The sequence below is a fragment of the Fusarium proliferatum genome (assembly GCF_900067095.1).
Source record: "Fusarium proliferatum ET1 genome assembly, contig: FPRO_scaffold006, whole genome shotgun sequence".
NCBI lineage: Eukaryota > Fungi > Ascomycota > Sordariomycetes > Hypocreales > Nectriaceae > Fusarium > Fusarium proliferatum.
In genome coordinates, this window is record NW_022194795.1 from 2,163,331 (window position 1) to 2,189,734 (window position 26,404).

Consider the following 26,404-nt stretch of genomic DNA (forward strand, 5'->3'; position numbering starts at 1 on the left):
GCTACTACTTTTACTGCCGTATTCTGTTGGCAACCGGGCATATCAGCGCTTCGACACTGGTCAATCAACGACTCGGCCATGCTTATTTCCTTGTAGGGCCAGAGCACCTAGGAAGGCCAGGGCGCTGAACTCACAATATCAGAAAGTTCCCAAAGAGGTTTTGACTTGCACAACAGCGAGCTGTGAAGCTGCTCTTTTCTGGATACACGGACGAGCACGTTTCAAATATAGCAAACGTCAACCGATTCATGGTTTGTGAGCGGGCAGTGTCCTCACAACGTATATACAGTAGTTTACCTGTAATGCATGTTAAGTGCCACTAGGCTCGCACACCAAGCTCCTGACCAGGTGTTGTGCGTTCTTCATGCATGCAATGTCACTCGAGGCTGCAGCGGGTGAGAAAGTGCTCAGACGAGGTCCAAGTTGCCTGCACAGCTCTGTCATACGGGTGAACAAAGACGTTCCTCGACTGGCAAATAGCCAGACGAGCAGTGTCAATTCGACTCAACACTGGCCACGACAAACGGCGGATGTCTTGAGGGCAAAGAGAAATGGCACAAAACATTCATTGTTCCTGGGTATCCCAAAACTCCTGTCTAAATCCAACCAAAATCCCAGCTATACCGTTATCAGTCCAATAAAGCACTACCACAGAAAACAAAATGGGTGCCAGTGACTCAAACCCTCTGCAAGATGCGAGCTCATCCGCGTATACGATCTGATCGTGATTTGACACATTTCCACAGAGGCCGAAAGTGTCTAAGAGACTTGACGGAGCTAAACCTCAAGATGACGAAAATGAGATATGCTGGCAGCTAAAGACCTATGGTCAGTTAGTGCGTGACGCGGGTTGCACCACAGTAGGAAGTTGCCACAGTACACGAGTAATGCGCTTGGGATCTGATGTACAGCATCATTCGCAAGGATGAACTATACTATCGATCAAACCAAGGTCTTCTCAATTTTAACCAGCAGCTTCCCCCCTGGTACAACGCGGGGCTTCGAGTCCATGAGTCGGATAAATCGATAGCCGGGTCGCAGACGGTCTAGGCGGATGCAAGCCCAGGCAAGCAGTGGCGAGCTGCCAAGCTTGGTTGAATCATCCTCAACCTTGAACCTAGAGAATTCATCGAATTAGTACGATATAAAGCAAGAGTTGCCGACCAACAAGCTTTGCGTCCCGCCCCGCCCCGCTAGCTGGCAGGCCTTAAGAATGGCGAGGTGAGGTGAGGCGAATGGCACGAGTCACCATCACGGTGCACCAGAAATGACCATCCCCAGCCTCGATAGTGTGGGAAACAGCAAATAGCAACCCGATGATCAAACATGATTTAACCGTATTTGGATCTGTGATCTGCAACTCGCTCAGACCGAACTGGAGGTCTGTGTCCTGGGCCAAAGTGTGTCTTGAAAAGCAGCTGGTCCTTGATACCCAAGGAAGCGAACGGATAATAGCCATTACGATAGGACAGAAAAGAGCTCACCGCCATAGTGTAAGCTCTTTGATCGTAAAAGACTCACTGCAGTGTTTCCACGACACACCTGTGATTGGCAAGACAAAGGAGACGGTCCGAGAGCAGGGGGTGGGAGGGTGGGATACCGATACACGACAGAATTGAAAAAGTTGTCCACTAACCTGATGAAACTGAGCTCTTCGACCACCTTGGGAATGTTCAAGAACTGGAGGATCGAACCGTGAGGGCCGAAATCGGGGTGGTCCGTCTTACCAACGTCTGTTTTATCTTTGTACTTGTGCTCCTGCATATATGCGTCACGTTCAGCGTCGGTTGGTTTGTCGACATGGAGCTCTGCCTTTATCAACGGTCTAAGGGTGCTGGCTGAGCGGCCGACGTCTGCTGCGTCGCCAGCTTGGATCGGAATGTGTTGTCCAGCAAAAACTATGATCCTCAGATTCATGGTACGACCTGGTGTGGCTTCGCCCTGAGTCTCTGCAGACTTGTTTGAACTTTGATAACCCTCCGGTTTCAGGACCCAACCTTTCTCATCTGCAAACATGCCTTCGTTGAGCATCATGCCTTCATCCAGATACTGCCAATTCATGGCAACCATCTGAACACCGCCACGCCAAAAGAGACTTGGGTCTGGATTTGAGCTATCGAACCTTCGACCTGCAGGGAAAGCGCGCATGAAGTATCCCTTGTTATGGGTAAACATGTCGCGATGCTGCTTCTGGTGAAGTTCTAGGATGCGATTCTCGCTGATAGAAAAAATGTGGGCAGGGATTTTGGCTTCCTTAGTTGCGAGACCCTTGTAGTGCTGGCTGCGTGTGTACACAGCAAGTTTGCCAAGGTTCTCACATATCCGGACCTTGGAGCTGGCGTTCTTCTCGTGTGAAGGAAACGTACTGTTAGAACCTGTCAGGGATGGTCCTGTGGACTGCGAGGGATGCTCATCCTCAGACCCTGATGCATCCTCGTCGTGTGCGTAAATAGCAGGTAGATCCATAGTGCTGGGCGGCACCACGATCTTTGCAGGAGCCTTCTTGACCTTGACGAGAATTCTCTTTCGCAGCTCGCCTAATTTCGGGAGTTGCAATCTCGGGCCAGTATCATCGAATGCTTTATCCACAAGCATCTCACCCCATTCCTCTTTCATGATTTTGACCATGACCTCTTGCTGGTCCTCGTCAGCGTGCACCTCTAGGCTGACTATAATTGGAAGGTCGTTGTCGACGAATGCAGACTCGCCAACGGCTCTGCACACCTCTCGAAACCCACACGGCGCAGTCAGAGTCCATCCATGGGTCACAATTGGCTCGTCTTTGGGGAACGACTGTCTTGTGCGTGGTGCAAGAGGTTTCGCAACGTCCAGACGGTCTCCAGATTCTCGTGTCTCGAGCGGAACTTGATTCAAACTCGATCGTGGGGAGGAATTTCGGCTTCCTAGGCTGGTACTGCGGGAGCGATTGGCGGTTTTGTCACCAAGATAGCCTTCAACTTTGTCGATCACCGTGGTAGCGACATTGGGGAACGATTCTCCTGAGAGTCCACGCTTATGGTCAATCTTGGTGGCTCTGCCTCTCGTTGTAGGAATAATTGTATCCCCATTCCACACATCAATCTCGATACAGCGGCATCCTCGAAGAAGAACCTATTGGCAACCAGTGTCAGCTAAGGAATCCTCCAAAGTGCTTGTGGGATTACATCGAATAAACGTACTGTTCTGTATGCTTCAGGGGAGCTTCTGCTTAGTGAAGCCAGTTGATTCCCAACCAGATAAGTGTTGTGACTGCTGCTAATAAAATAATTTGTGAGAGGTTTTGACAGATCTTTTTCCGGCAAGGGCCCGGTGGCCTCCCATGAGAAGTCGGTAACCCAAGTGTATTTGAAATCTCCCAAGGAATAATCCTCCTTAGCAAGTTCGCTTACGGCGCTCTCACTCTCGCCCTGGACAGTTCGTAAGAACTCGGCAAACTTGGCTTTGGATAGTCGCGGTTCTGAACCTCGCAGGTCATGGTATGTGCGGTCGAGGGCCTCATGCATCTCAGTAGTAATATGAATGTCCGGTATATCGGGAATTGGTGCTTGTTGGTCAGAACTCCGGCTGGAGCATTCGTCAACCGGCGGTTGTTTCTGTGCTGCAGGCTGTTCCCAACCGTACATGGGAGCTGGGGATGCGGCGGTGGTGAAGCGAACCATGCCCTTGAGAGCGCCTATGGCTTGGAAGTTGGAGTTGCCAAAGATGGACATGGTACGGGCGCGGCGAGGTTTGTCGTCCTTTGTGCTACGGCGCCGCTGGAGTCTAATGTCAGTGGGTACGGTTAAGAGATTTGAGATCCTGATATGGCTCACTATAAGACCACAGAAGAGCGACATGGTGACGAGCTATAGTTCCCAGGGGCGAATTGGGGTTTGACGCTGGCGATGTCGGCGACGGTTATATGGCAGAAACCATTGGAGCGAAGGCTGCCCCGTTGGTCAACCAAGCATGAGAAAATTGCAAACCCGGGGCTCTTTTATTTCGCAGTCGAGAATCGATGCCTTGAATCCGGTCTTGTGAGAAGAGGTCCTTGGATTGAGCGTTGGTAAGTAAGAATTGTTTGAAAGAAGGAGAAGAAAGGCGACAAAATGGATGGATTGGATGTCAGCACGCTTGTCTGATAGGCGATAAATTAATACGGCGGTCTCCCCGGTTCAGTAGCCAAGCTAGCAGCCGAGTCCAGGTCTCGTTAGCGTACTGCAGCACAGCCCTAGGGGGATGGGTCGAGCAGGGGACGGGCTGAAAGAAGAATGGATACCGAGTCCCAGGGCTGGAGAAGATTGGACCATGGAGGCTTGGGGGTGAAGAGATGATTGGAGAGACCGTAGTTGACTGTTGAGAGGAAGCAGGGCGACCAAGCAGCATCATCATGGCCACGGCTGTTGTGTCCTCAAAGAATGAGGATGACTGCGTGATGGAATGGGGGCTGTGCCATGCCATGTTGTGCTGCGCTGTGCTGCCATGTGTTACAGTGTGCTGTATTGAATCAGATGAGCCAGGCCTGCTATTCTCCAGATTGACAGATGCTTCATGCCAACTGATTAATCTGCCAAAGCAGCACATTAGGAATTTCTGTGCTCTGCCAGCAGGCATAAAATTGAATCCAATCATTAAATGGAATCCAACGCCCAGACCAAAACCCGTTGAACGGCTCCGGGACGGTGCGGGTGGGGCCGGAATGGGGCGCAGTCGGCCGAAGCATCATTGACTAAGGTAAGCAGTGAGGTCATACCTTGGCCACAGTCAATGACAGCGTAATTCAAATCTCAAAGTTTTACTTCCCCGAAGACGGTAGCAATTGGAGAAGTAATTCACAAAGACTGGCGGGCTTTCGTGTATATCTCCAAAACCAAACGTATCATATCCTGCAAAGCTGCACCGAGAACAAACGCTCTTGATCAAACTGATGAGACTTGAGTTCATATACACCTAACAATATTGCATCTTCAGCATCATGGGCTTCGGCAATGAATACGAGGAGCAAGTTCGAGCGTGGGGTTTCGAGCGGGTTTTCACCTGGAGTGATTCGCCGTAAGTCTTCCTTACTGTTACGACTGCCCTAACAGACGAGGATTCTTGCAGCGTCTGCACATCACACATCCTTTCTGACACATGGTTATAGAAACACTCACTATCCACCACACTCACACGCCGCCCTTACGACTCATCTGATCGTCGAGGGTTCGATAACTCTTTGGTATCCGCAAGAAAAGGACAGCCAGAAGCAGGTATATGGCATAGGATCACGTATTGACGTCGATGCAGGAAGGGTTCATGAGGTCCAGGTTGGTGGAAGTGGCTGCACCCTGGTGATAGGTGAATGAGGAAAAGAGTGCAAGCTTCGGTTTTGCGTTGAGTTCTTGGGCTTGGTTCCCCCCACAAGGTCACTGAGTTCATGGCTTAAGGTGGCTATGCATTGTATATAGCAATGTCTAAGACTCAACAAGCATCTCACAGTCGCTCAAATTACATGTATGTTGAATCAACAGGGCGAAGTATAGTATTGATGCGTCATCTCCTGAGAGGTCTGACAGCATTTCGAATGTTTGAGCAGCCAAAAGAGTGAGAGGATAGAACGGGACTACCATGGTTGGACGAACAGGGAATCGAACCCTGGACCACTCCCAGATCAAGGGTTGACGAGCAACGAAGCCATGCTAAGGGAGTATTATACCACTAAACCATTCGCCCGGGATTTTCGAGTTGCGGCTTCGAAGGATCGAATATTCGCGCCCGGCAAGGTGGATACTGTAAAGTTCCGCTTGTACTCCGTAGGTTAGAGCATGTTTGGCGTCAGTTGAGGAAGTCCGGTCCAGGTTGCGTGCCTTATAGAAAGCCTGTGAATAGGCTAGTAAGAGCCAAAGAAAGTACTGCTCGAGGTTCTGTCTCTGCATCCTTGAGAAGAAAATCGCTGCGGGGAACGTCAAGAAGTGAAGAGGTTGGGTATGCATGTGAAGAACAATTGAGAGTTTGCTGACACGAATGCCACATCGTGGGCTGTTGGATATGTCTGAAGAGGCGGGCCAATGGCACACCGCATGTGAATGGGTGGATGAGCCCTCATGTCGATCCCGGAGAATTCGATGGTACGAGTTCGCGATTCCCATGTGGGTTTATTCTGCAAACATCATGCACTAGGAGTCCATGACTTGGTTTGATGATGTGATAATTGCGTCTTGTGTTAACCCTAATCTGTCAGCATACCATTCAGTGTCTGAGAGCCCCGATGTGAGAATGCAGTCGAGGGAGTTAGCTGAGCAACAGATGAAACGGTCAACACGGGTCGAAAGCAAAAAGCCATGATCAGACAAGTTCGCTTGTCATCTTGGATGTTAAATGAACCCATGTCGAGTGCCCAGGATGGGGCCCTGTCTATCTCCGCTTGACCTGTCGGCCGATGGATGGATCATGGATCCGATCCTTTAGGCTTGACCTTGAGCCGTAGCATTTCCCCACACTCAAGAGTCTCATTTCGTATAACATCATCCGGAGTATATTGTTGTATTGAAGATTCAAAGTCAAAGGTCCGGCGTCGTACGGATCAGGTTGGGAATGAGGCGAGCTCTTGTTTAATTAGACATCCACTATTAAAAAGGCGAAAACAGGCAATTCTATTAACTAGGTCTAAGTTTACCTTCGATGGCGGTCAGTCTTATCTGCAGAAGGCTTATTATAGCAAGGTGTCCAAAGTCGTTGAATATCTAGTAAACGGTAAACCTCACCTTACGCGCCAATTTGTGAGGGGTTGGAAAAAGGCCTCGTCATGCAATGCACGTCAGGATTTCTAAACTCTCGGCGGCATATGTCGGCCATGAAAGTCTGTTTGTCTTTATTCATGTTTATGTTGACATAAGTGCCAGAAAACTGGCAGTATAAGTTGACTAGCGCGCTCAACAAGAGGGGAGGCTCAAAGACTATTTGGCTTATGCGTGAGTAATTGGCTGCAAGGCGTAGTGGGCATGGCGAGCGCGTGTGTGGTTGTACGCGTGGATAAACAACAGAGTTTGTTGGTGACATTAACCGTGACCAAGTTTTGAACTTGAACTTAACAAGTATCAGAATGCCTGGTTTTGAGTGATATAATACTGCCATTGTATGAATAGAATGCTTGGGTACCTATAGTAAGCGGACGGTGTCGGTCTGACTTTGGTCTAGTCGGTTTATATGACTTACCTTGCGGATTTGGAGCTTTCGCCCTCTCCAAAGCAGTACCAGAGTTGGCTGCTAACCTCTTAGGTTACTTGAGCTAGCCTGGGGTAGATACATACCTAAGTATGGATCTATGGGTATCGTACGTTGAATGATGGATCCCATTTGAAATGCTCCGGTAGAGGTGGTAGGTGCGTTGAGTTATGTTGTGTTGTGCGGGCTGCTTTCGGTCTTGGTGGAGCATTGCTATTCAACATGATGAGATGACGGCATGGGGAAATAATGATGCAGCCATATCGTATCGCATCGTATCGTGTTGGGTGTAAGTCATGGTGCGCGTCGTTCTCCATTCTATAACATGCCGACTCCGATGATACAGCATCAGCATTGCATCGTATCCACGAGGAGGGCGCTCGGACGGCTTGCGTGTTTCGTTTGATGTGAGTTCTAGAGCTGACAATGACAATTGCAGCCGAGTCGGGTCGAGTCAAGAATAGGTTATATCCATGGCACTCGATCTGTAACGCTGCAGCTCAGCCTCTAGTTGGACAGCATCATGTCAGCTCTTGGTTGGGTGGCCTCGACCGACATGGAGTTTGATTTGAGCAAGACGAGACAAAAGAAACAGGTTCTGAGAAGGGGCTTGAGGTTTCCGAAAGAGAGGCCGACAGGGGGGCGTGAGCGAAAGCACTCCGCAACTTTGCAAACAGCCCGCCGACTTGTACTGTAATAAGAAAAAGCGGTACTGCCTGTTCTATAGTGAGCTTTATTGGCCAATATCGATGAATGGGATGCTATGGATTCATGTTTAGCAGGGTCGTCTATGAGACGGATAAAACAAAGGAGCTGGCGGAAGTCGTCCAAGATGATGATTTACACAAGCATAATTTCGCGGATCATCATAGTGTATGAGAATCCAAGACCTGATCGACCTGCCATCCCCAGAGGACACGACATCCATGTTCACTTCGCTTGTTGCTGAGGCTGCATACATGATTGTAACTCAATTCTCGTGTTCACTCCAGATGGATGTGGTTGTTGAAGGGTTGATCGAGTGCAAGGTAGAGTGACGGGTTCGAAGCCCACCTCATGGCGGAAACTCAATTGTACCTACCTACTATTTAGGTGCTAACCTACTATACCTAGGGAGATAACCTCGGATGATCGCTGAACAGGACTCGCTAAAATCAGCCTCCAACGCATAAATTGTGAGTGGAGATGACTTGTTGTTATCTCCAGGCTTCAGAGATGCATTGAAACCTTGGCGCCTCTGAATCGAGGGCATTTTTCCGAAGTCAATTGCCCTCCCAACCAGTTCATTGGCTGCTGGGCGGTTGCCAAAACGTGCAATCCAGTCCAATCGTATTAGGATCGGAAGTATCGATGGAGGTGCCTTGGCTAGTGCTACCTACCTGCCTTAGCTCGTCCTCTGGTGGGTGACCTTTTGGTGACCATTAGGTGTGTTCGGCTAAGGCTGCTTGCTACCTTAACCTCCAAGCTCTCCAAGCTCCACTCTCTTCCCGTCATATCATAGCTCCTCTACCTAGCTTACCTAGTTCCTCTCCAACATGGGAAACTTCAGAGTTCGTCTAATCCGGGAGTGACATGGACGCGCAGCTCCTCTTTTCTTGCATGTGTCCCCTCAGCAAGTTACTCTTTTCATCACATCGCATCAGCGCTATTCTCCGCTCTACTCCCTTCGAGACTGTGGTCGCTGGTGCTGTGCTGTGCTGTTTGATGCGAGCGTCTCGTCTCGCCTCGTCCGCTCCCTGTCCAGTTTGGTATGGTTTGGTTATGGTCTCACCCCTCCCATGGATCTCATACCTCACCTTAACAACCAGGATCTCCTTGTCCTTGCCCGGGAGTTCCCCTCATGCGACGCCGACTTTCAAATCAACTCCGCCAAAAATGCCATGGATCTTTAAACTCGACTCCACCTCGTCCAACCTCCCCTCTCATTCTCTCACTCTCTCTTATTCTCTTCTATTCTAATATCACCGAGCTTCTTTCTTATTCTCAATCCTCCTTCTAGATCATAGACTAAGCAATCAACCAGCTTTACGAATATATACTCCTCCATCCTGTATATTGCGAAGCTTGAGCTTCAGCTTCAATTTCATCCTTCCTCGCGGCTGAATAGAAAGACGGGATAATTCGTGTTTGACGGCATGGAGGCGTTTATGTACCAGTGAACGGTCGTTTCTGCTTGTTGAGGCATCTCACAAGCTCTCTTACGAGCAACCAACCTTCTCTCCTTCCGATATCATCTCACGAGCAAGGAGTTGAACCAGTTTGGCCCAATGGGCAATGAACAATCCGCCGAATCCCCTCGCGGGCATCGGAAACTATCCAAACCACCTCACTGCAGCCAGGCATCTGCAGCTGGTCTGCCATACACTGCTACTGCTGTGACACCCCATCGTGAGCACTTCTCCAACTCGTATCTGGTCGGATCGCTGCCGCCTGCTCCCAATAAGGCTTCTACAACGAGAAGAGTGGCGCCTGGGCTCGGTATAGCCGTCCCAGCTGGTGACGCTTCCAGTCCTATACAATCACCTACATGTAGAGACCCCATGCGCGATTTGGAATCGCGTACGCGGTCTATCCAGTCAGAGCAGCCTCCTATACTGCCAGCTTTTGTCAACAGCTCCAGGACCAGCTCTATTGCTCAGGATAGCAGCTACCGCACGCTGACGCGCGCTGATAGGTTTGTGCAACATGTTTCCATGTCGATAAATAGAGCTAACTGCCTGGAAATAGCATGCCTGTTGCAGTACGGCGTGACTCTGCAAGCTACGATACGAGAGCTGTCGAGGCCAAGAAGCTTCTTAATGCAAAGGAGAAGCTCCCAAGCGAACCCGTTATCTCCAAGTCTAATAAGCATTCTGATGAGGCAAGTCAGGATGTGACTGATGATAACAATAACGCCACCCAATCTGCAGGTTCGTCCATTAGCAGAACAAATTCAGACGTCTCTCTTTACATGCCAATGCGCCGCCGCTCGGTCGTTCAAACTCCAGGCATAGCAACCAGGGCTCATCATTCCAACCCCCCAGTCTCAGCCAAGTCGAGTTTCCGCAAGAGTCTGCCAGCTACACCCTCTCAGTCCAGGCACAATTCGATAGAATCTGGCATGGGGAGACGCATGTCAATGCCTACGAAAATCCCTTCCCAGGCAAAATCCCCGGACCGAGCCGTAACGCCGGTCGAAGCTGACTATAAACAGCTAGGTGGTATGAAGTTTGGATCCCTACGCATCACAAACGGGGCCCCCGGAACTTCTCCAATGCCTGAGGATGACGTCAAACAGCAAGGGACTTCTGAGTCGGCACTAGCAATCCCTCGGTCGGAATACTTTCATGAGCAAGCCAAAAACCCACTCAGATTGATGAATCAGGGCTCGACCATGACAGATGCCAATGAGCTAACGACGGGTGAGAAATCACTTACTTCTCGAGTCGCAAGCTGTGTTACCGAGTGTTTGAGCGATGCAGAAAAATCTAGAACAGGCGATGGCGGAATGTCTGGGAACGGGAATGCTGTCTCATTTCCGGTTGCTGAGGTTCTGGAACTAAGGGAAGATCCAAATGCAAAGCCCTACCCCAAGAAAATGCAACTTGGACTCGAAAACAAAATGCTTAAAGGATTGTCAAGATCTGATAGTGGCTTCATTCCAAGTCCTTCGTCGGAGAAAACTCATCGCTCTGCGTCTCGAGTCGACAGTGGTTACAGTTCCAATGTCTCTCTTCGATCATTGCCCAGCCTGAGATCCGGTGTCACGGACAAGAACACAATGGCCTCCGAAAAGCTTGACGTGGACATGTCCGGGATGTGTTCGCCCTCGGATTCGAATTCGACTCGTACTTCTTCCTTAGTACCTTCTCAGACACATAACCGGCTGCCTATCCACCTTGAGGTCCCGTTGTCGTCGACAGACGATGATACCTCTTCGACTTGTCCAACAAGCCCCTCGAGTCCTGCTAGTCGTCCATTCTCGCCATTTAGTCGTGGTAGCCGCATGCGCCTCTCTTCGTTGAAATCAAACAAGAGTTTCGAGCCAAGGGTGTCGAACACTGCGACAGCACCAATCGTTCTTTCCAAAGGAGACTTTCGGGAACAGTTGCCTTCGCCGGCCGCAGATGTTAGTCGTGGTGGCAGTAAGATGTACCGATTCCTGAATGGCTCCCGCAAGAAGGGATCCCTTAAGAAAGGGGAAGTGACTACGATCGAACAGGACGTCACTACCGATCCTTTAGGGCTAAAGACGGGCTCCATACCTAAACCCAACCGACCTTTGCTTCGAAAGGAGCCGAGCAAGGACACTCTGCATACTATTTTAAGTGTTGGGAGCCAGGATGCGATTGGGAGTACAAGGCGCGGGGAGGACGTAGCGCGAGGGGTCAAGAAGACCGTTGGCAAGAAGATGTCTCGACGTCAATCGTGGCGCCAATCCATTGCTCAGTTATTTGGTACTCGAAGCGCGGACGCTAGCCCTGCCTTGAGTTCCATACCTGAGCCTGCGCCCACACCAAGGCGCCCATCAACTGCTATGGAACTTACTTCTCGCCCTTTCAATGCGGCTCCCAGCCCTCGAGGTGTGAGCTCATGGTCATCTCGCCCAGCACCAAGAAAGGCTGCCAGTAGCTCTGGCAGCTTAGCTCTAGAAACCCGGAAGATGGCCAATAAGTCGAGCATACAGGAGAGCCGCGACAAGCCAGAGCTAGCTCATCTTCGCACGAATGTTTCCACACCTAACTTGTCAGCGAAACGTCGATCATCCCTGAGTCCATCTGCGCTTGAGGTGGATCAGACGCTGCGAACAAAGACTTCACCACCGGTGAGTATGCAGAATCGAGGCAGTAAGCCTCCCAAAGCAAAGTCACAGGCGCAAAATCGAGCTATGACACCTTCTTTCCCTATTAACTCCCGTCCGAGCGCTAGTCGTCGACTCTCGTTACCCCAAGATTATGGACGAATGACACCACACATCCGTCAGATCTCACATGGCCGCACCGAGTCACGCAGCTCCAGTCGAGGCATGGTCATGAGTCCTACCGCGGGTTTAAGCTCCCAGCAAGTCAATGCTGTTCAACACTCCAGAGTTTTGTCATACTCGAGTAATGGTACGCAACAGAGTGGTCCTGCTGCCCAACAAGTCAAGCACCATCGGCGAGTATCAGCACCTGCGCAGCCGCACCAGATTGCCAACATGCCGCGCTCTCGGAGCAGCACTACACTTATACAGATACAGCAGCAGCAGATGCATCAGCAGCAGATGCTACAGCAACACCAACAACGACGGCCTCGAACATCTGTCCAATCATGGGCCCCAATGGACATGCACAGCCTCAATCAGCAACTGCAGCAGAACTATATGATGCAGAACCAAGCTCTTGTCTATGGTGCACCAAACATGGTTCAACAATACCCAAACATCTATGTTACAAGCCCAGTCCCAAATAATCCTGTTCATGGTAGACAGGGTTCCCAGGGTGGGATGTACGTTCAAGATCCCCCTTTTCGGGTCCTCCACAGCTATAATTCTCCAGCATATCGAAACGTTCCTATATGGAGCCAGTAGCTCAGAGCCTCAACAGTTGGCTCGCTTAGTTCTTTGGTTTGATCGAGATACCATATATGATGAAAATGGTTTACAATTTCATTGACTCTTTTACTGCTCGGCGTTTTCGGGTAAAGGCAGCCTTTCCTTAAATACTGGAATTGTCCCACAGCGTCCACACGCATTCCTTCGTTCATTCATTCAATCAGTCACACACTGTCTTTCATTCTAAGAAATTGCATGTACAATTTTACGACCACATGGAAAGTGTTAGTTATCAGGCTTGACAGCTTGTGTTAATCTTAGTAGTTTGTTCTTGAAAAGCATGGTCTGTTAGGCGATGTATGATTCAATATGCTAGCTTTACTATCTCACAGCGCATCATTAGCCCGCACGGAGAGAGGTGTTGATAGGAAATGCAATTCTCATAGTGCAAACCTATTTAATGACTTGGTATCTCTATATCTCCGTTGAAACCATTTGACTATTGTGTGTATGAACTAGTCCGGATAACCTCATGACAGACGGCAGACTGGCTGGTTCGCTGTCCCTACATACGCGTGCGCATCTGATGCTTGCTTAGCCCTGCTACTTGTGGGTATGATCTGGAAGGCTACGGTTACGAGATAGGGGTAGAAGAAAGGGATTAGTTGGGCTGATATTAAGCATCCCCATGATTCCCGACACAGCCTCACATAGATCGACAAAAGGATCCAGCTAGAGTGACGTAACATCAAAGACACGTTACTGCCCGACTATCGATATGAAACAAATCAACGATGAGACCACGATAAAGGATCTGAGTGGTTGATGAGACTTGTTTAATGGAAGCGAGGTTGACGATACAGTAGTTGGGCTGGTCTGGCTATCAACAAAGCGTGACTGCATAGTAAAAATCCTTCACACCACCCACCATAAGCAAGGAGGAACTTGGTGACAGGTCACACCTCCACATGGAACCATGAAGGGCCACAGGGGCAGAGGCCTTACGAACACCACCACGGTTCTCAGACAGTTGTCGTTTTAGTACGTGGGGAGGGATGGAGGTCTAGCACGATGCTGTAAATTAAGAACAAGAGACAACGGACAACACGTCGTAGAAGGTGGGTTTCTCATGGCTATAAGATCTTCTGGGGAGCAATAGCATGACGACAATGGAGACGGATGAAAAGACAAAGAACGAAAGAATAGCTAGAATAGGTAGATATCTTCCTCAAGGTATGATTGGCGATCCGGGAAGACGGGGAGTTTTTGGCATGGCGTTCCGGGGGGGTCAGGTTCTTTGGTGGGTCGATGCTATTTTTGAATGGATACATACCAAGCATCGTTTTAGGGGACATCCATGCATCTGGCATACGTGATGCGCGTTTCCCCATCGGACGACGCCAGCCTCCCGTTTACTGCTTCGTCTTTGATCCCCCAGACAATGATAGAGTGGATAATCACTTGATGGAGATAATACTGTAATTTCGTTGACAAGACCCTGACGATGAGCTATGTCATAATAATGGGCCAGGGCCTGGAGGTAGCCCTTTGTTCATGGCGTCTGGGCGCCTCCTGACATCCATGTGTTTGTCTACATGTGAGCAGTTGAGTGCAGAAGGGTGATGACGACGACTCCTAGAGGGTTGGTTGACAGGGGTGGGAGACCCATTCGAGATGGATGTTATAGCCAGTCTGATTTGAAAGCTGCGAAGCGTACAGAGTATAGCTGAGTCGAGTATTTTGAGGAACGCAACGCTTTATGGAGAAAAACTGTTATGAGAAAAGGACGTCAAGCTATACCAATTTGGAGGAGTCGGGAATGTTTCATTCATCATATAGTTAGTCGGTAAATACCTACCTAACTGATGTCCCCCTATCAGGAACAACAGCGCACTTGCATATAAACACAATTCTCATGTATTATTCAGGGGACCGTGCAGAAACAGAAACAATAGATCGCCCCAAAAACTGGCAGAGACAGGCTCGTAGTCGAATCGGTTAGTGACATCTACCGAGACGAAACGCTGGTTCTATTATGTGGCTTTCTGACTGAAGTTCCGTCCATAGGTATCGGCACGGGCAACCTTAAAAACAAAATCGAAAGTCCTCCACTGATATTAAACCTAACCCAGCTTCGAGCATGGTCTAGACACGTCCGTATCAGTGTGGCCGCCACCAACGGGCTATCAGTTTCGGTTAGCTAGGTGGTCTCAGGCGGCTCTTTAGGTGAAGTTTTTGGGGCATGTCACCCAAACGCACCCGACCTCAGCAGTGGCCTGCCCAGTCTGCTAGGGCAAGCACAGCCTCCATCCAGTACCACCGGATCCATGCAGGCAAATACGAGACGACCTCACAAGTCTCTGACCCATCTTTCCATTCCATCCATCCATCAAGTTACCCATATTTTTTCTTTGTCTGCCTGCCCTTGTCTCTTTATAAGCCTCACCTCCCGTCGGTGCCGTCACACAATCTTTACTCTCGTGACTCCATTCTCCTCCGTATTACTCACTCTCGCTTTTCTGTCTTTGTTATTTCCTCTATCGTTTAATTTAACATCGTATCCCAGCTCAGCCTTGGCTCGTCGATCTTACTCTCGCTCACGCAACTCATTTGGCATCAAACGACTCTATCTCCTGCGAATACAGAACCAGTCTTATTATTCTTCATCTCACGCCTATTTGTTCAGGTAGTCACAAACGACGATTTGACACAACTCTTGATCACGGATATCCCGTTTCCTCACTTGGCTGTGTATCGCTCTGGACGTTCGCGTCAGCGACAAGTTTAAAGCGTCATTACGCCTTCGTTCCCCTTAGTAGCTGTGAGCCAGGACGACACCCTCTACATCTCAGCTGGCATATCCTGCCTACCTAGCCAACCTTTCTTTTCGCAAAACACTCCACAACCTCAGTCGCCATGTACATGACACGCCTTGTGAAGCTGCTAATGGTAGCTCTTGCCGTTGTCTGCGTCGCTCAGGCATCATGGATTGATCTCAACAAGATTCACTTGCGAGAGCGTCGACTCGTCCGCAGAGCAAGCCCAAGCCAGTCCGACGACTCTCAACCAAGCGCAACTGCACCTGACAGCAATCCTTCAGCTACTCAAGCAGACCCAGCATCCGATCCTGCTCCTACTGATGCAGCTGACCCTACCTCGGACGAGTCTGCCAAAACCGACGCTGAGGCTACTCAAGCTACTAACGAGCAAACAAAACCATCTGCCACTGATGCCGAGCCTACCAACAACGATTCTGCAAAAACAACCGCTGCTGATACCTCCCCTACAAACGCTTCTCCCACCAGCAAGCCCGCCGAGAAGTCTAGTGCTGCTGATACCAAGCCCTCCGAGACAGCCGCTGCCACACAATCTGAGGCTACCGACAACGTCGAGTCATCGGCTTCTGCCACTGACGCCAAGACTGCTGCTCAGTCCACAGCCAACTCCCCAGCAGCCACCAGCACCTCCAGCAACAACCAGAACAGTGACGACGCCAGCAGCACCGCCAGCGAGAACAACGATGAGGCTTCCAGCACTGCCGCCGAGAATAACACCCGAACTACCGCTAGGCCTGTTACCTCTACGCACGTCGCCGTCGTCACAAGGACAAACAGCGATGGTAATCTTGAGACCATGACCACTACGAGTGTGTCCACGTCAACACCTGGCCTGAGCGATGGTGATGACGACGGAAGCTCTTCGGGCATGTCGGCCAAGACTCGCAACACAGTCATTGGAGTTGTTGTCGGTATTGGTGGTGCAATTGTCGTTGGTGCCCTTGGCCTTGTCGCATGGCGAATTTGGGGGCGCAAGAAGCACCAAGAAGAAGCCGATGGTCTCATGGACTTCAACGAGAACAATAGCCGTCCTAGCAGCAACGGCCCTTATCACAGCGTTGAGAAGACTGAGTACGGGAGTGTCGGGAGCTCGGGGCCTCAACGCAGCCCATTCCAATCCACGCTGGACACATATCACCAGCCAACGCCAGTGAACGCCTCGTCCAACTTCTAACGACGGAGTCCCATATTTTCTTTGCATCGTTAATAAAAAGCATTCTCTTTTCCTTCATGTTTCACACTTTCCACCATCCGTTTCGATGGAGGTCATCGAGGTCATGGGCGTTTCGGACACGAATATTTTTTTCTCAGGGGAGTAACATAGAAAGTGCTGTACGAATTTGATAACGAAAGTCACGGCTGCAATCGGCTGAAGCAGCATACATCCCTGGATCCCAGAACTTTGCGGTATTTGGGCAAATCATTTGCAGCATGCATGGTCTGGTTCATGGTTCCAAGTTTTGGGCTGTCTGGGCTTGCTTGATCATACTGCATATAACATGGACTTCCTCCATGCCGCAGCCAAGCCAGTCATTCACATCCACTACATAATGGGATTGTTGTATGTAGAAACTCAATTAATAATATGTCAAGCCTGGCTTGTATATTGTGTCTTGAAGTCGAGCATGAGTGAGGTGGATCTTATGAGTGTACATGAAGCAAGCGGTGTTTCTGCAAACATCCAATGCGATGAGGTCAGTTATTGTTGATTTGACAGTACCTTTAGTATCTATATCTGGGTTATATGATTTTCTCCTGTGTCGTGGGGGCTTTGTCTGATGATAATCACCGTAGTGAGAGCTTTAGATATAGGGTAAGGGCGCTGGTAATTTGGGGTGCACCCTTACTTTGACCCTAGCATACCTACCTAGAAGCCCTTGTAGGCCCGAAGCGGAAGAGCCGATAACCCGTGTTCCTGAACTGACATCCATTCCAAAAGTTAACGACGGTGGAGGCCCAAGCTAGCTCAAGGTACGGGCGGGTGCGGCCCCGACCTTTTTAAGGGTCCTAGTGGAGAGGTAAGAAAAAAAGAAAGGGGCAAAAAAAAAAAGACTTTCGATTCCTGAGATCTGAGTACGAGAAAGGAAAGTTTTGGAGATAGATGGGCATGATTGTTAAACACCTTATTCCGTTGGGCAATATCACGATGATGGTTACATATGAGGCAAAGCTGGCTGGGAGGGTTATGATGAGTTGTCAAACTGAACCACACCTGAACTCCGGGGAAATGATTGACCTGGACTGATTCAATGCGAATCCACTTGTCCATTGACTTATCCCAAGATGGATGGGACTGTGCAGGCATGTTCACCCTCGAACCATGGAAGAAGAAATAGAAGAGTGTTAGAACCCGGGCTCAACAGTGCTGTCGCGTACTGATACAGGCACTGGCGGCCAGTAATGCAATACCTGCTACTCTGCTCCGTAGTTTGGAGGTCGTAAATCATGAGCAAATGAAAAGAGTAGCCTTATTAGTGACAACGACGCAGCCACCGGCTGAACCAGTTGTTGTGCTCTAGAATTCTGAAGACGGGTTGTGTTGAAACTGCTAGTTACTAAGGTACATGTGAAAATGATGAGTGATACACCATCAAAGCGCAATTCGCAACGCAGACAAAAGGTATTCCCTACCAACCTACTCCGTATCGTCTGTCGAGTTCTTCGGTTCGAAATTCTCCCAAGATGCCAGGGGCCCTTGGCGAAATTACGTCGTGGCCAGTGCGGGTACCGACTGGAGCGGGTCTCATTACAGAATAGCTCCCCTTTGAAGATGTTCCCTGTGGACGAGGCTACAGCGCCTCTCCCAAGTGGCCAACTGTTCAGTGTCTGAATTGGATGATTTGCTGTCAATCCTTGTGCTCAACAGCGTCACCAAAAAGGAAAAGCTGGGACAGCACACACGCCCAAACTTGGAAGTGGCCGCCGACCAGCGCAGGTGCGAGAAAAAACCCACTGACACCAGAGGCAGCTGCATGTGCAGGTACAGACAGTTGGTACTCGACCCTCTCTTGACTCTACCTAGTCCAAGTTAGCATGAAGTCTTGAGCTGCCTCGTCCACTCATTGTCAAACAAAGCTCTCGAGGGCTCATCTAATCTCATATCGCGCCCCTCGAATGAGAGACATCTTCAATTTGCTCTCCTGTTCCTCTCTCACGCAACTTCCTCCTTCTTCCTGTTAATGCTGGCCGCCCAACTTCGCAACTGACAACATTCCCAAAAACCCCGATGTGTCCGGCCGGTATCATCCTTTTCTCATCTTTGCTGTCTTCTGGCCACTCTTTTTTTCTCATGAAGCTCTTTTCTTAGGTTCTTGATAGACACTTTTTTTTTTCTATTACAGTATTTCGCGTGACACCCCTGGAAGCCAGTTTCCACACCCCGGAAATTTCCCACCTAAATAGCTATCGAGGCAAACCATCATTCCGTCCGCCCCCTTAAGTTGGACAACGCGTCGCGTAGTATTCAAATATATCTCGACCGTTAGGAATTATCGGCCACGATTACGGTTTCGCAAACCTGTGTCCCCTCCCTCAGGCCTTCGAGATCGGCTTTTCAACTGCGCGACCGACCTTGAGAGAAAGGACTGGCTCTATTTGAGACTCAGCTGCAGACATACTCTTAGTCTGCACTGATCTCCCTGGGTGAGTAAACCGAAACACATTTTCCTTATTTCGGTCTTGGACATGTATGAGCTGGCAGAACACACATTCATCTCCAGACGCCACTGCATAACTCACAGTTGCTGACCGGGTCCGCCACCAAACAAACAGGCCGCTGTAAAGACGTCTTCTACAACGTTGTCGGCTGCTCCTCCTGGTGCATCCGCACAGGACGGTCACGGAGCCTCATACTCTCGATCCCGCCCTGCCTCACCGGCTTCTCCTACACTTTCGAATACGTCAACTGTTGACGGCGAAGAGGAGGTCGAATCTTCACCAGTTCTTCCTCCGCTTCAAGCTCCTCGACTTCCGGAAAGAGCTTTACAATTTTTGAGGACACCACCTCCCGACGAAACCCAATTTGGTACTGCCAGCTGGGGATCTCCCTATCCCCAGTCAGATCGCAACCTTCGTCGTCAGAGCTCCGGAAGTGAAGCCTCGGACGACTCACCAATTCACCACCTGGATATTGAGACCCCTTTCCTACGCCCAATTCCTGATCTGCTACGTTCACAGTCCGACCCGCCAGGCTCTTCGCTGAGTGCTGCCGCCGCCGTCCTCGCGAATCGTGCTCGACGGCAGACTCGTGGTCTTACTGAGGATTGGATACGTACGCACACCACTGACGACCCAAACGAAGAGAGTCGACACTGGTTCAGTGACGGAAGTGGGAGCGAGCACTCTTCGGCGAGCGGCTCTGAACCTGGCTGGTTAGAAGAGGGCGAAGCGCGCACTCCCCGACCCATCCAGAGAACAAGGGATCTGTCTCGAGAAGGATCTGGGCACCATCCACGGGCCAGATCTAGCATCGAGACTCTCCGACCAGGAGATTCTCTCAGTCCCAAAACGGGACAGAACAGCAGTATGGCGACCTCCGAAGCCGCGCCAGTAACGCACGATGCGGCGAGCGACAGGTCTCAGGCCGCCTCCACCCCGGATGTACCTGTCGCAGAAAGTCCAAAGAAGCGTGTCCCCAGTTCTACCGCCAATGGGGAGCCAGCGCTGCCTGCAACACCGATGAAGGGCACTCAAAAACCTCTTCCTAAAGAACCAGCACCAACGCCTCGACTAAAGAAGAAGGTTCCATGGAGAGGCAAGAACATCATGGTTCTCATACCGCGAGACACTGAGCGAGGCCAACCTGGCCATGCACCCATGCCCTTACGTCAAGATGAGACAGAGAGGATGTTTTCATCATGGGAAGAGCTTGGATATGACATCTCAGGCTTTGACTTGGAAGTAGAGGGCTATCAGGTTGAAGGCACAGCGGATTCTCAAACCCGAGATTCCTGGCCAGATTTTGATGAGGTGGTTAAAGAGAGGGAAGAGCGCAGCTTCAAGGTTACCCTTCCCGATTTGAATGCTTGGAAAGATTATATGAATGAGCTTCAGGAAGCCAAGTTGCGCGCTCTTGGCGTATCTTTTGGTGATGATGAGCCCGAGCAACCTTCTGTCTCTCCTGCGACAACAGACCTCAGCCGCCAACCCTCCGGCCAGTATCCCCCTCTTCCATTTTCTCCCCCTCTACCCACTTCGTCGGCCTCAAGTAACCATGGTATGCCGGGCTTCCAACCAGGCCATTTCGTACGGCCTTCGACGCACAGTCCAGGTCTTTCTCATGGTGCCTCACCACTTTCTTTCGCTGGCATGCCCGGTAAATTCAACCCGCGGCAATCCATTTCGTTCCCTGCCAACAGCTCACCATTTGGCTTCCAACAACAATCGCCATCGGGTTGGCCAGGGCTTAACCGCCATGACTCGCCTTCTCTCATGGGCATGATGTCTCCTCAGTCCCCCTTCGGAGCAGAGAGTCCTGCTGCCATGAACCTGCACCAGCGTCACCAGTCTCTACAATATCCCATGCTGCCTCATCAGCAATTCTCATATTTGCAACCTGCTCGGAATTCACCTCGCCTGCAAGAGGTCCGCGAAGATGAGGAGGAGCCTGCTAGCAAGAGCCCATCAAGGACGCCTGAACCCCCTCAGCAACAGAACACGGATACTCTCCAGGCCGAGATTGATGATGCGGAGTACCACTTGGAAGAGCAGCTCCGCAACGAACTGGAGCACGAAGATTACAACCCCCAACCCCAAAACGAGCAGCCTGCTACCCTCCCAGACCCGTTTGTCCCGGCTCATGGTCCTCAAGCATCTGGTCAATTCACTGTCCAGGAGCGATTCGCCAGTGAACAGTCTAAACCCCTGGTCCTGCATCATCCTCGACCTCACAGCCGTGGCCACTCACTATCACAGGGTTACTTCCGTGATCACAACGAGAACAGCGTCACTGCTGATGAGAGCAATCTCACTAAGTTCAGCAGCCTGAATGAAATACCAGAGTCCCACAAACCTGATGATGTCTATGAGATCGAGACCAATCCCAGCAACCTGGGCACACCTGTCCAAGAATTTGATTTCCCTGGATTTGGTCATCAGAAGAACTTTTCAACAGCTAGCAATCCATGGAACGATGCTGGGTCAGTTGATAGCGGCAATAAGATGGATCGACGCTCCAGCCATGCCAGCAAACCATCGCTGTCAAAGCTTAATGTGCAAGCACCTGAGTTCAAGTTCAACCCCACGAGTTCCTTCACTCCTGGCCAGTTTGACTTTGGCAGCAAGAGCAATACCTTCCAACCTGGTGCCAGTAGCTTTGAGCCGGCAGCTAGTACATTCCAGCCCGGCGTGACTAGCTTTCAACCTGGCGCGAATGCTTTCAGACCTGGTGCTAGTAGCTTCCAACCAACTGCCAACACCTTCCAGCCTATGGCGAGCACCTTTGAACCTGGCAAATTTCAGGGTGCCAGTTTTGAGGCATCTGGATTCCAGCCCTCAGTGTTCCAGGCGAACACTCACATTTCTGATACGAATATGTTTACGTCACCTCCTGCAAAACAGCCTACACATGTTACACCTGCCAAAATTAACGTCAATGCGCCGGCTTTCTCCCCAGGCGACAGCTCCTTTAGCTTTTCAACATCAGGCCCTAAATTCAACGTCGCTGCGCCTACATTCACCCCTCACTCTAATGCCTTTACAAGCCCAACCAGTCAGGGCCATGGCAGTATCTTTGGAAGCATTGACCTTTCTTCAAGTGACATGCAATCGAACAAGAAGTCGAAGGCTATCCCCATCAGGAGACCGTCCAGTCAATCATCTGCCAAGTCTGATGAAGCCGAGGTGCAGTTTGATGCTGACGGTCGGCCTTTGGCTGATGAGAACAGAGTCAAGCGAGCACGTAGCTCTGCACCTGGCGGTGATGATGTGCCATTATTTGCTGAACAACCTGCCCAGACCGATGGGTCAGCGGAAGAAACACAGGAAGCCACACAAGATGACCATGTTCTCCCTGCTGACACGTCAATGTCTTCTATTGTCACCTCGGACCAGATCGACACCAAGGCCACTACAGCCGCTCCGTCTGCGGCGCCTTCAGTTACATCCGCAAACGAGAATAATAACTGGAAGCCATTTGAGTTTGATTCCAACCAGGATATTCAGAACTTTAACGATGCTCGACCATTTGGTGAAGATAGCTTCAAGCACGAGCACAAGAAGACTCTCTCTGCCGCTGCCGAACCTTTTCAGCCTGGGGCGAATTCTTATGGAGAAACCACTCAGACTGAAAATGAAGAAGAATCGGACGCCTCTCCCGTGGCCAGCCCGATGCCAGCCTGTGCTCCTCCTGGGCTTAATACTTCTCGTCTCAACACCAGCCAGCCTCCACCGAGAACTGCTTCTAAGGGGCTTGGTGCTTCACGGTTTGCTGATCCTCCTAAGCCTGCTAAGGGTCTCGCTGCATCCCGATTCGCTGGCAGCCCGACTCCCGGCGAGAAGCCTCTTCCCCCTCCACCCGTTGAAGACGATGTTGTCGAATCAGTGGAGGAAGAGCCTAAGCCTGAGTTGTCTGCTACTGTAACGCATCCTGCTGGCCGTGGCAACAATGAGCCTACATTTGAGGAGATCGACGCCGTTATGGATCAATTCTTTGATGATCCTACGATGGGTGTCAACAAGACTGTCGAAAACTCACAGTGGCAGCAATCTAGCCCAGTTCGCACTCTTGCATCTATGGCTACCTCCTCTCCCTACAAACTGGAACCTACTGCCGATCAGTATAACCGCGACGAATCCAGCTTGACGCCTCGGGAGTACCATCCGCTTTCAGACGCTTCTGCTCAGCCGGTACCAAGCACCGAGCTAGAGGACCCATTCTTAGATCCTCCCGGAACACTGATCACTGCCGGTGGTGCTGAGGCTGTTGACGGCGAGAGCCTGCCCGCTAGTGACTGGGAAGCCGCCTTTACCGAAGACGAGCATGACAAACTGGAGGGCCGAGCACAGTTCTTCGATGGACGTGTCAATGAAGTTGTTGGAAATCTGTTAGCCTCACGCCTGGAACCTCTGGAGAAGACACTCTTCTCCATCCAGCAAGTCTTGGCGACCCGAGCTCGACGTACACCTTCTTCCCGACGCGACATGCGCAGCGTCTCTGCTGAGCTCCAGCAGAGCGATGCCGATGACGAGGATGAAGAACCCGTTGTTCGTCGCTCGATGAGTCCTCGACGGGACAGACGTCTGGACCAGATTCGGATTGCTGTTATGGAGGGTCTTCAAGCTCAGCAACGCAGCAAGCTTGAGGCATCCCCTGCCCCCCTTTCTGCACCAGCCAGTTCCGAAACACCGCCCACTGCTATCCTTGAGGCCCTCGAAGGACTTAAGCAGGAGGTCACGAACAACGCAAACCGTGATAATGGTCTAAAGAAGATGATCCAAGAAGTCATCGAGGCACGCATACCTGCTGCCCCCAAGTCCGAGGAGGTAGAGAACGCTAAACTCACTGAGCTTCAGGATAAGATTACCGATCTTGAACAGCGTCTTTACTTTGAGCAGACCAAGGTTGAGAATGAGGTCTCTGAACGTCGGGCGGCCGAGGACTTGGCGTCTGAACTCATGCGCAAGCTTCAAACTGCCGAGACCCGTATTGAGGTCGAGATCATCAACCGCAGCGTTTTCGATCAGCGCGTAGCCGACTTGGAGGAGAGGCTTAGGGGAGCTGAAGAACTCAGCGAGGATTCAGTTGTTGCCCGCCGTGCTGCTGAGGATAAACTTACTGAAGCCCGTGTTCAGCGTGAGATAGCTGGCGAAGAGGTGGTCCGTCTGCGCGAGCTGGTCGAGCAAAGAGATCATAAGCTGCGTTCACTTGAACAGGCAAATAGCAAAACTGCTATGCGCATTGCACTCTTGGAGGCTGCTCAGAATAACGCCACTCAGGCTCAGCACGAGGCTGTTGCCAAGTGCAAGGGCATGGAAGTTGAGCTCAAGGATGTTCGACAAGACAACCACCACTGGCGTGCAGAGGCAGAGCGATATGACGAGTCTGCTCGACAGAAGGGTGCCGAGTTAATCCGTGCTCTCGAAGACAACCAGCATATGCAGAAATCTTTGACTACTCTTACGACACAACTTGAGGAGAATGAACGTGTTCGGGAAATGTGGCGCGGCAAGTTTGTTTCGCTTCAAGAAGACATGGGACGGGCGGCTCGGGAGATTGCAGAAGATAACGCCCGCCGTATCAAGAAGGATCAAGCTATGCTTGCTAGACAGGAGGTCTTGGATGCTCGTCTTCAGGCTGAGGCTAAGACCCGAGAGCGCTTGGAGATTGAGATGGAGCGTCTGCAGTCGAACGAGCGAGCTGGTATGCGTGCAACTAATGAGTGTTCTCGTCTTGAAGGCATTATTGGCGAACTGAAGACGGAGAACCACAAACTCGAGCAGAAGGCTATGCGTTACCAGCGCGAGTTTGAAGAAGCTCGCGAGTCTGGTATGAGTGAAGTCAAGCGGACCCGCATGGCGTTGCAAACCGAGATCGACGCCGCTAATAACCAAGTCAACTACATCCGCGAGGAGCTCGAGGAGCATAATTCTAAGCTTCGCGCTGAGCTTGATAACGTCAGACTCGAAGTGGATACAGCCAAGGCCCAGAATGAGATGCTTCTTGAAGAGGCTGAGAACAGCAAGACAGCTGAAATTGAAGAGCTTATGCGAAAGCACCAGAATGAAATTGAGGATCTCCAGACACGGTACGAGCGCCGGGTCCACAACGCTCAGGAAGACGCTCACAAAGCCGAACAACACCTTCTGGAGCGACTTAGCCTGTCTACGTCCAAGACCGAGCATCTTCAGGATCGCATCTTACACCTTGAAGATAAGCTGGAGATTGCCAAGCAGGCTGCTGCTGCTGCGGCTCAAGCTGCCAAATCCGCTGGTGCTGATGTCAACATCACTGTCGCCCAGCCTAGACAAGCATCACGAGATCTCGAACCTCATGAGAGAATCTCTCCCCAGGCTCTTCGTGAATCTATCATGGTTCTCCAGGAGCAACTTCAGGCCCGCGAGCAACGCATTGAGGAGCTTGAACATTCCTTATCCAAGATGGACCCTGAGGCCTCCACAAAGATTACCAAACGCGATGATGAAATTACTTGGTTACGCGAGCTTCTCGCGGTCAGACATGAGAACCTGCAGGACATTATTGCCGCCCTGCAAAGTGATCGTTTCGACCGTGACGCAGTGAAGGATGCGGCGATTAGACTCAAGGCCAACCTCCAAATGGAGGAACAGGAACGAGAGAGAGCCATGAACGGTGGTTCTGCGATCAACCTACCAAACATCGCTCAGACAATCCAGAACGCTACGCCGCGTGTGGCACAAACTATTGGCCCTCTTGCGGCTGCTTGGGGCAACTGGCGAAAGGGGAACCGCAGTCAACCATCGCTCAGTAGCCTGTCTGGCGTCCTCAGTTCGCCAGCTCCTCGTCGAAACGCGACGCCATCGCGTAACAACTCGACCTCCCAGGATAACTCGCTGGGTGGCCTCATGACACCTCCCGCTTCTAGCCTTCGTCAAACGCCTCCAGAAGACAATAAGCCTCAGCCTACCGCTTTTGCCAGCACCGGGCGCCGATTTCCATCACAAAGCTATGGTTCTGCACGAGCACGGGGAGCTTCAAACACCTCACATCGAGCAGAGCCCACTGTTGTGACGCCACCGCCTAGGGAGTCGGAAGATGAGCCCATGACTCCCACAATGATGCGAACTAGTGGCTACGATTCGGATGCCCAACCTGGAGACTTTGATGATAACGATTTCTTTGAAGACTGAACGGATTCGAAGACGTATCGGCTTCAGCAGGGGACACTCTGTCATGATT

The 26,404-nt window shown here is 50.9% G+C and overlaps 5 protein-coding genes and 1 non-coding gene across 6 annotated transcripts; 4 read left to right on the forward strand and 2 right to left on the reverse strand.

Annotated features, from left to right (window-relative positions):
* Window positions 1-942: 942 nt before the first annotated feature.
* Window positions 943-3,836, reverse strand: FPRO_09752 (uncharacterized protein; the record flags this gene model as incomplete). Its single annotated transcript, XM_031233177.1, has 4 exons — window positions 943-1,117; window positions 1,637-3,111; window positions 3,180-3,755; window positions 3,813-3,836. The coding sequence occupies 4 exons, from the start codon at window positions 3,834-3,836 to the stop codon at window positions 943-945; spliced, it is 2,250 nt and encodes a 749-aa protein (XP_031083040.1).
* A 1,118-nt stretch (window positions 3,837-4,954) lies between these two features.
* FPRO_09753 (uncharacterized protein) lies at window positions 4,955-5,324 on the forward strand (the record flags this gene model as incomplete). The annotated part of the gene is made up of 2 exons (XM_031233178.1): window positions 4,955-5,031; window positions 5,123-5,324. The coding sequence occupies 2 exons, from the start codon at window positions 4,955-4,957 to the stop codon at window positions 5,322-5,324; spliced, it is 279 nt and encodes a 92-aa protein (XP_031083041.1).
* A 267-nt stretch (window positions 5,325-5,591) lies between these two features.
* tRNA lies at window positions 5,592-5,691 on the reverse strand. Its single transcript has 2 exons — window positions 5,656-5,691; window positions 5,592-5,627 (listed from the first exon to the last, which is right to left on the reverse strand). It is a non-coding gene; the product is annotated as a tRNA-Ala (tRNA).
* Window positions 5,692-9,449: 3,758 nt separating this feature from the next.
* Window positions 9,450-12,730, forward strand: FPRO_09754 (uncharacterized protein; the record flags this gene model as incomplete). The annotated part of the gene is made up of 2 exons (XM_031233179.1): window positions 9,450-9,856; window positions 9,910-12,730. 2 exons carry the CDS (start codon window positions 9,450-9,452, stop codon window positions 12,728-12,730), a joined length of 3,228 nt encoding a protein of 1,075 aa, XP_031083042.1.
* Window positions 12,731-15,610: 2,880 nt separating this feature from the next.
* On the forward strand, window positions 15,611-16,705 carry FPRO_09755 (uncharacterized protein; the record flags this gene model as incomplete). Its single annotated transcript, XM_031233180.1, has 1 exon — window positions 15,611-16,705. One exon carries the CDS (start codon window positions 15,611-15,613, stop codon window positions 16,703-16,705), a length of 1,095 nt encoding a protein of 364 aa, XP_031083043.1.
* Window positions 16,706-18,213: 1,508 nt separating this feature from the next.
* Window positions 18,214-26,355, forward strand: FPRO_09756 (uncharacterized protein; the record flags this gene model as incomplete). The annotated part of the gene is made up of 2 exons (XM_031233181.1): window positions 18,214-18,249; window positions 19,303-26,355. The coding sequence occupies 2 exons, from the start codon at window positions 18,214-18,216 to the stop codon at window positions 26,353-26,355; spliced, it is 7,089 nt and encodes a 2,362-aa protein (XP_031083044.1).
* Between the last annotated feature and the right edge of the window lie 49 nt (window positions 26,356-26,404).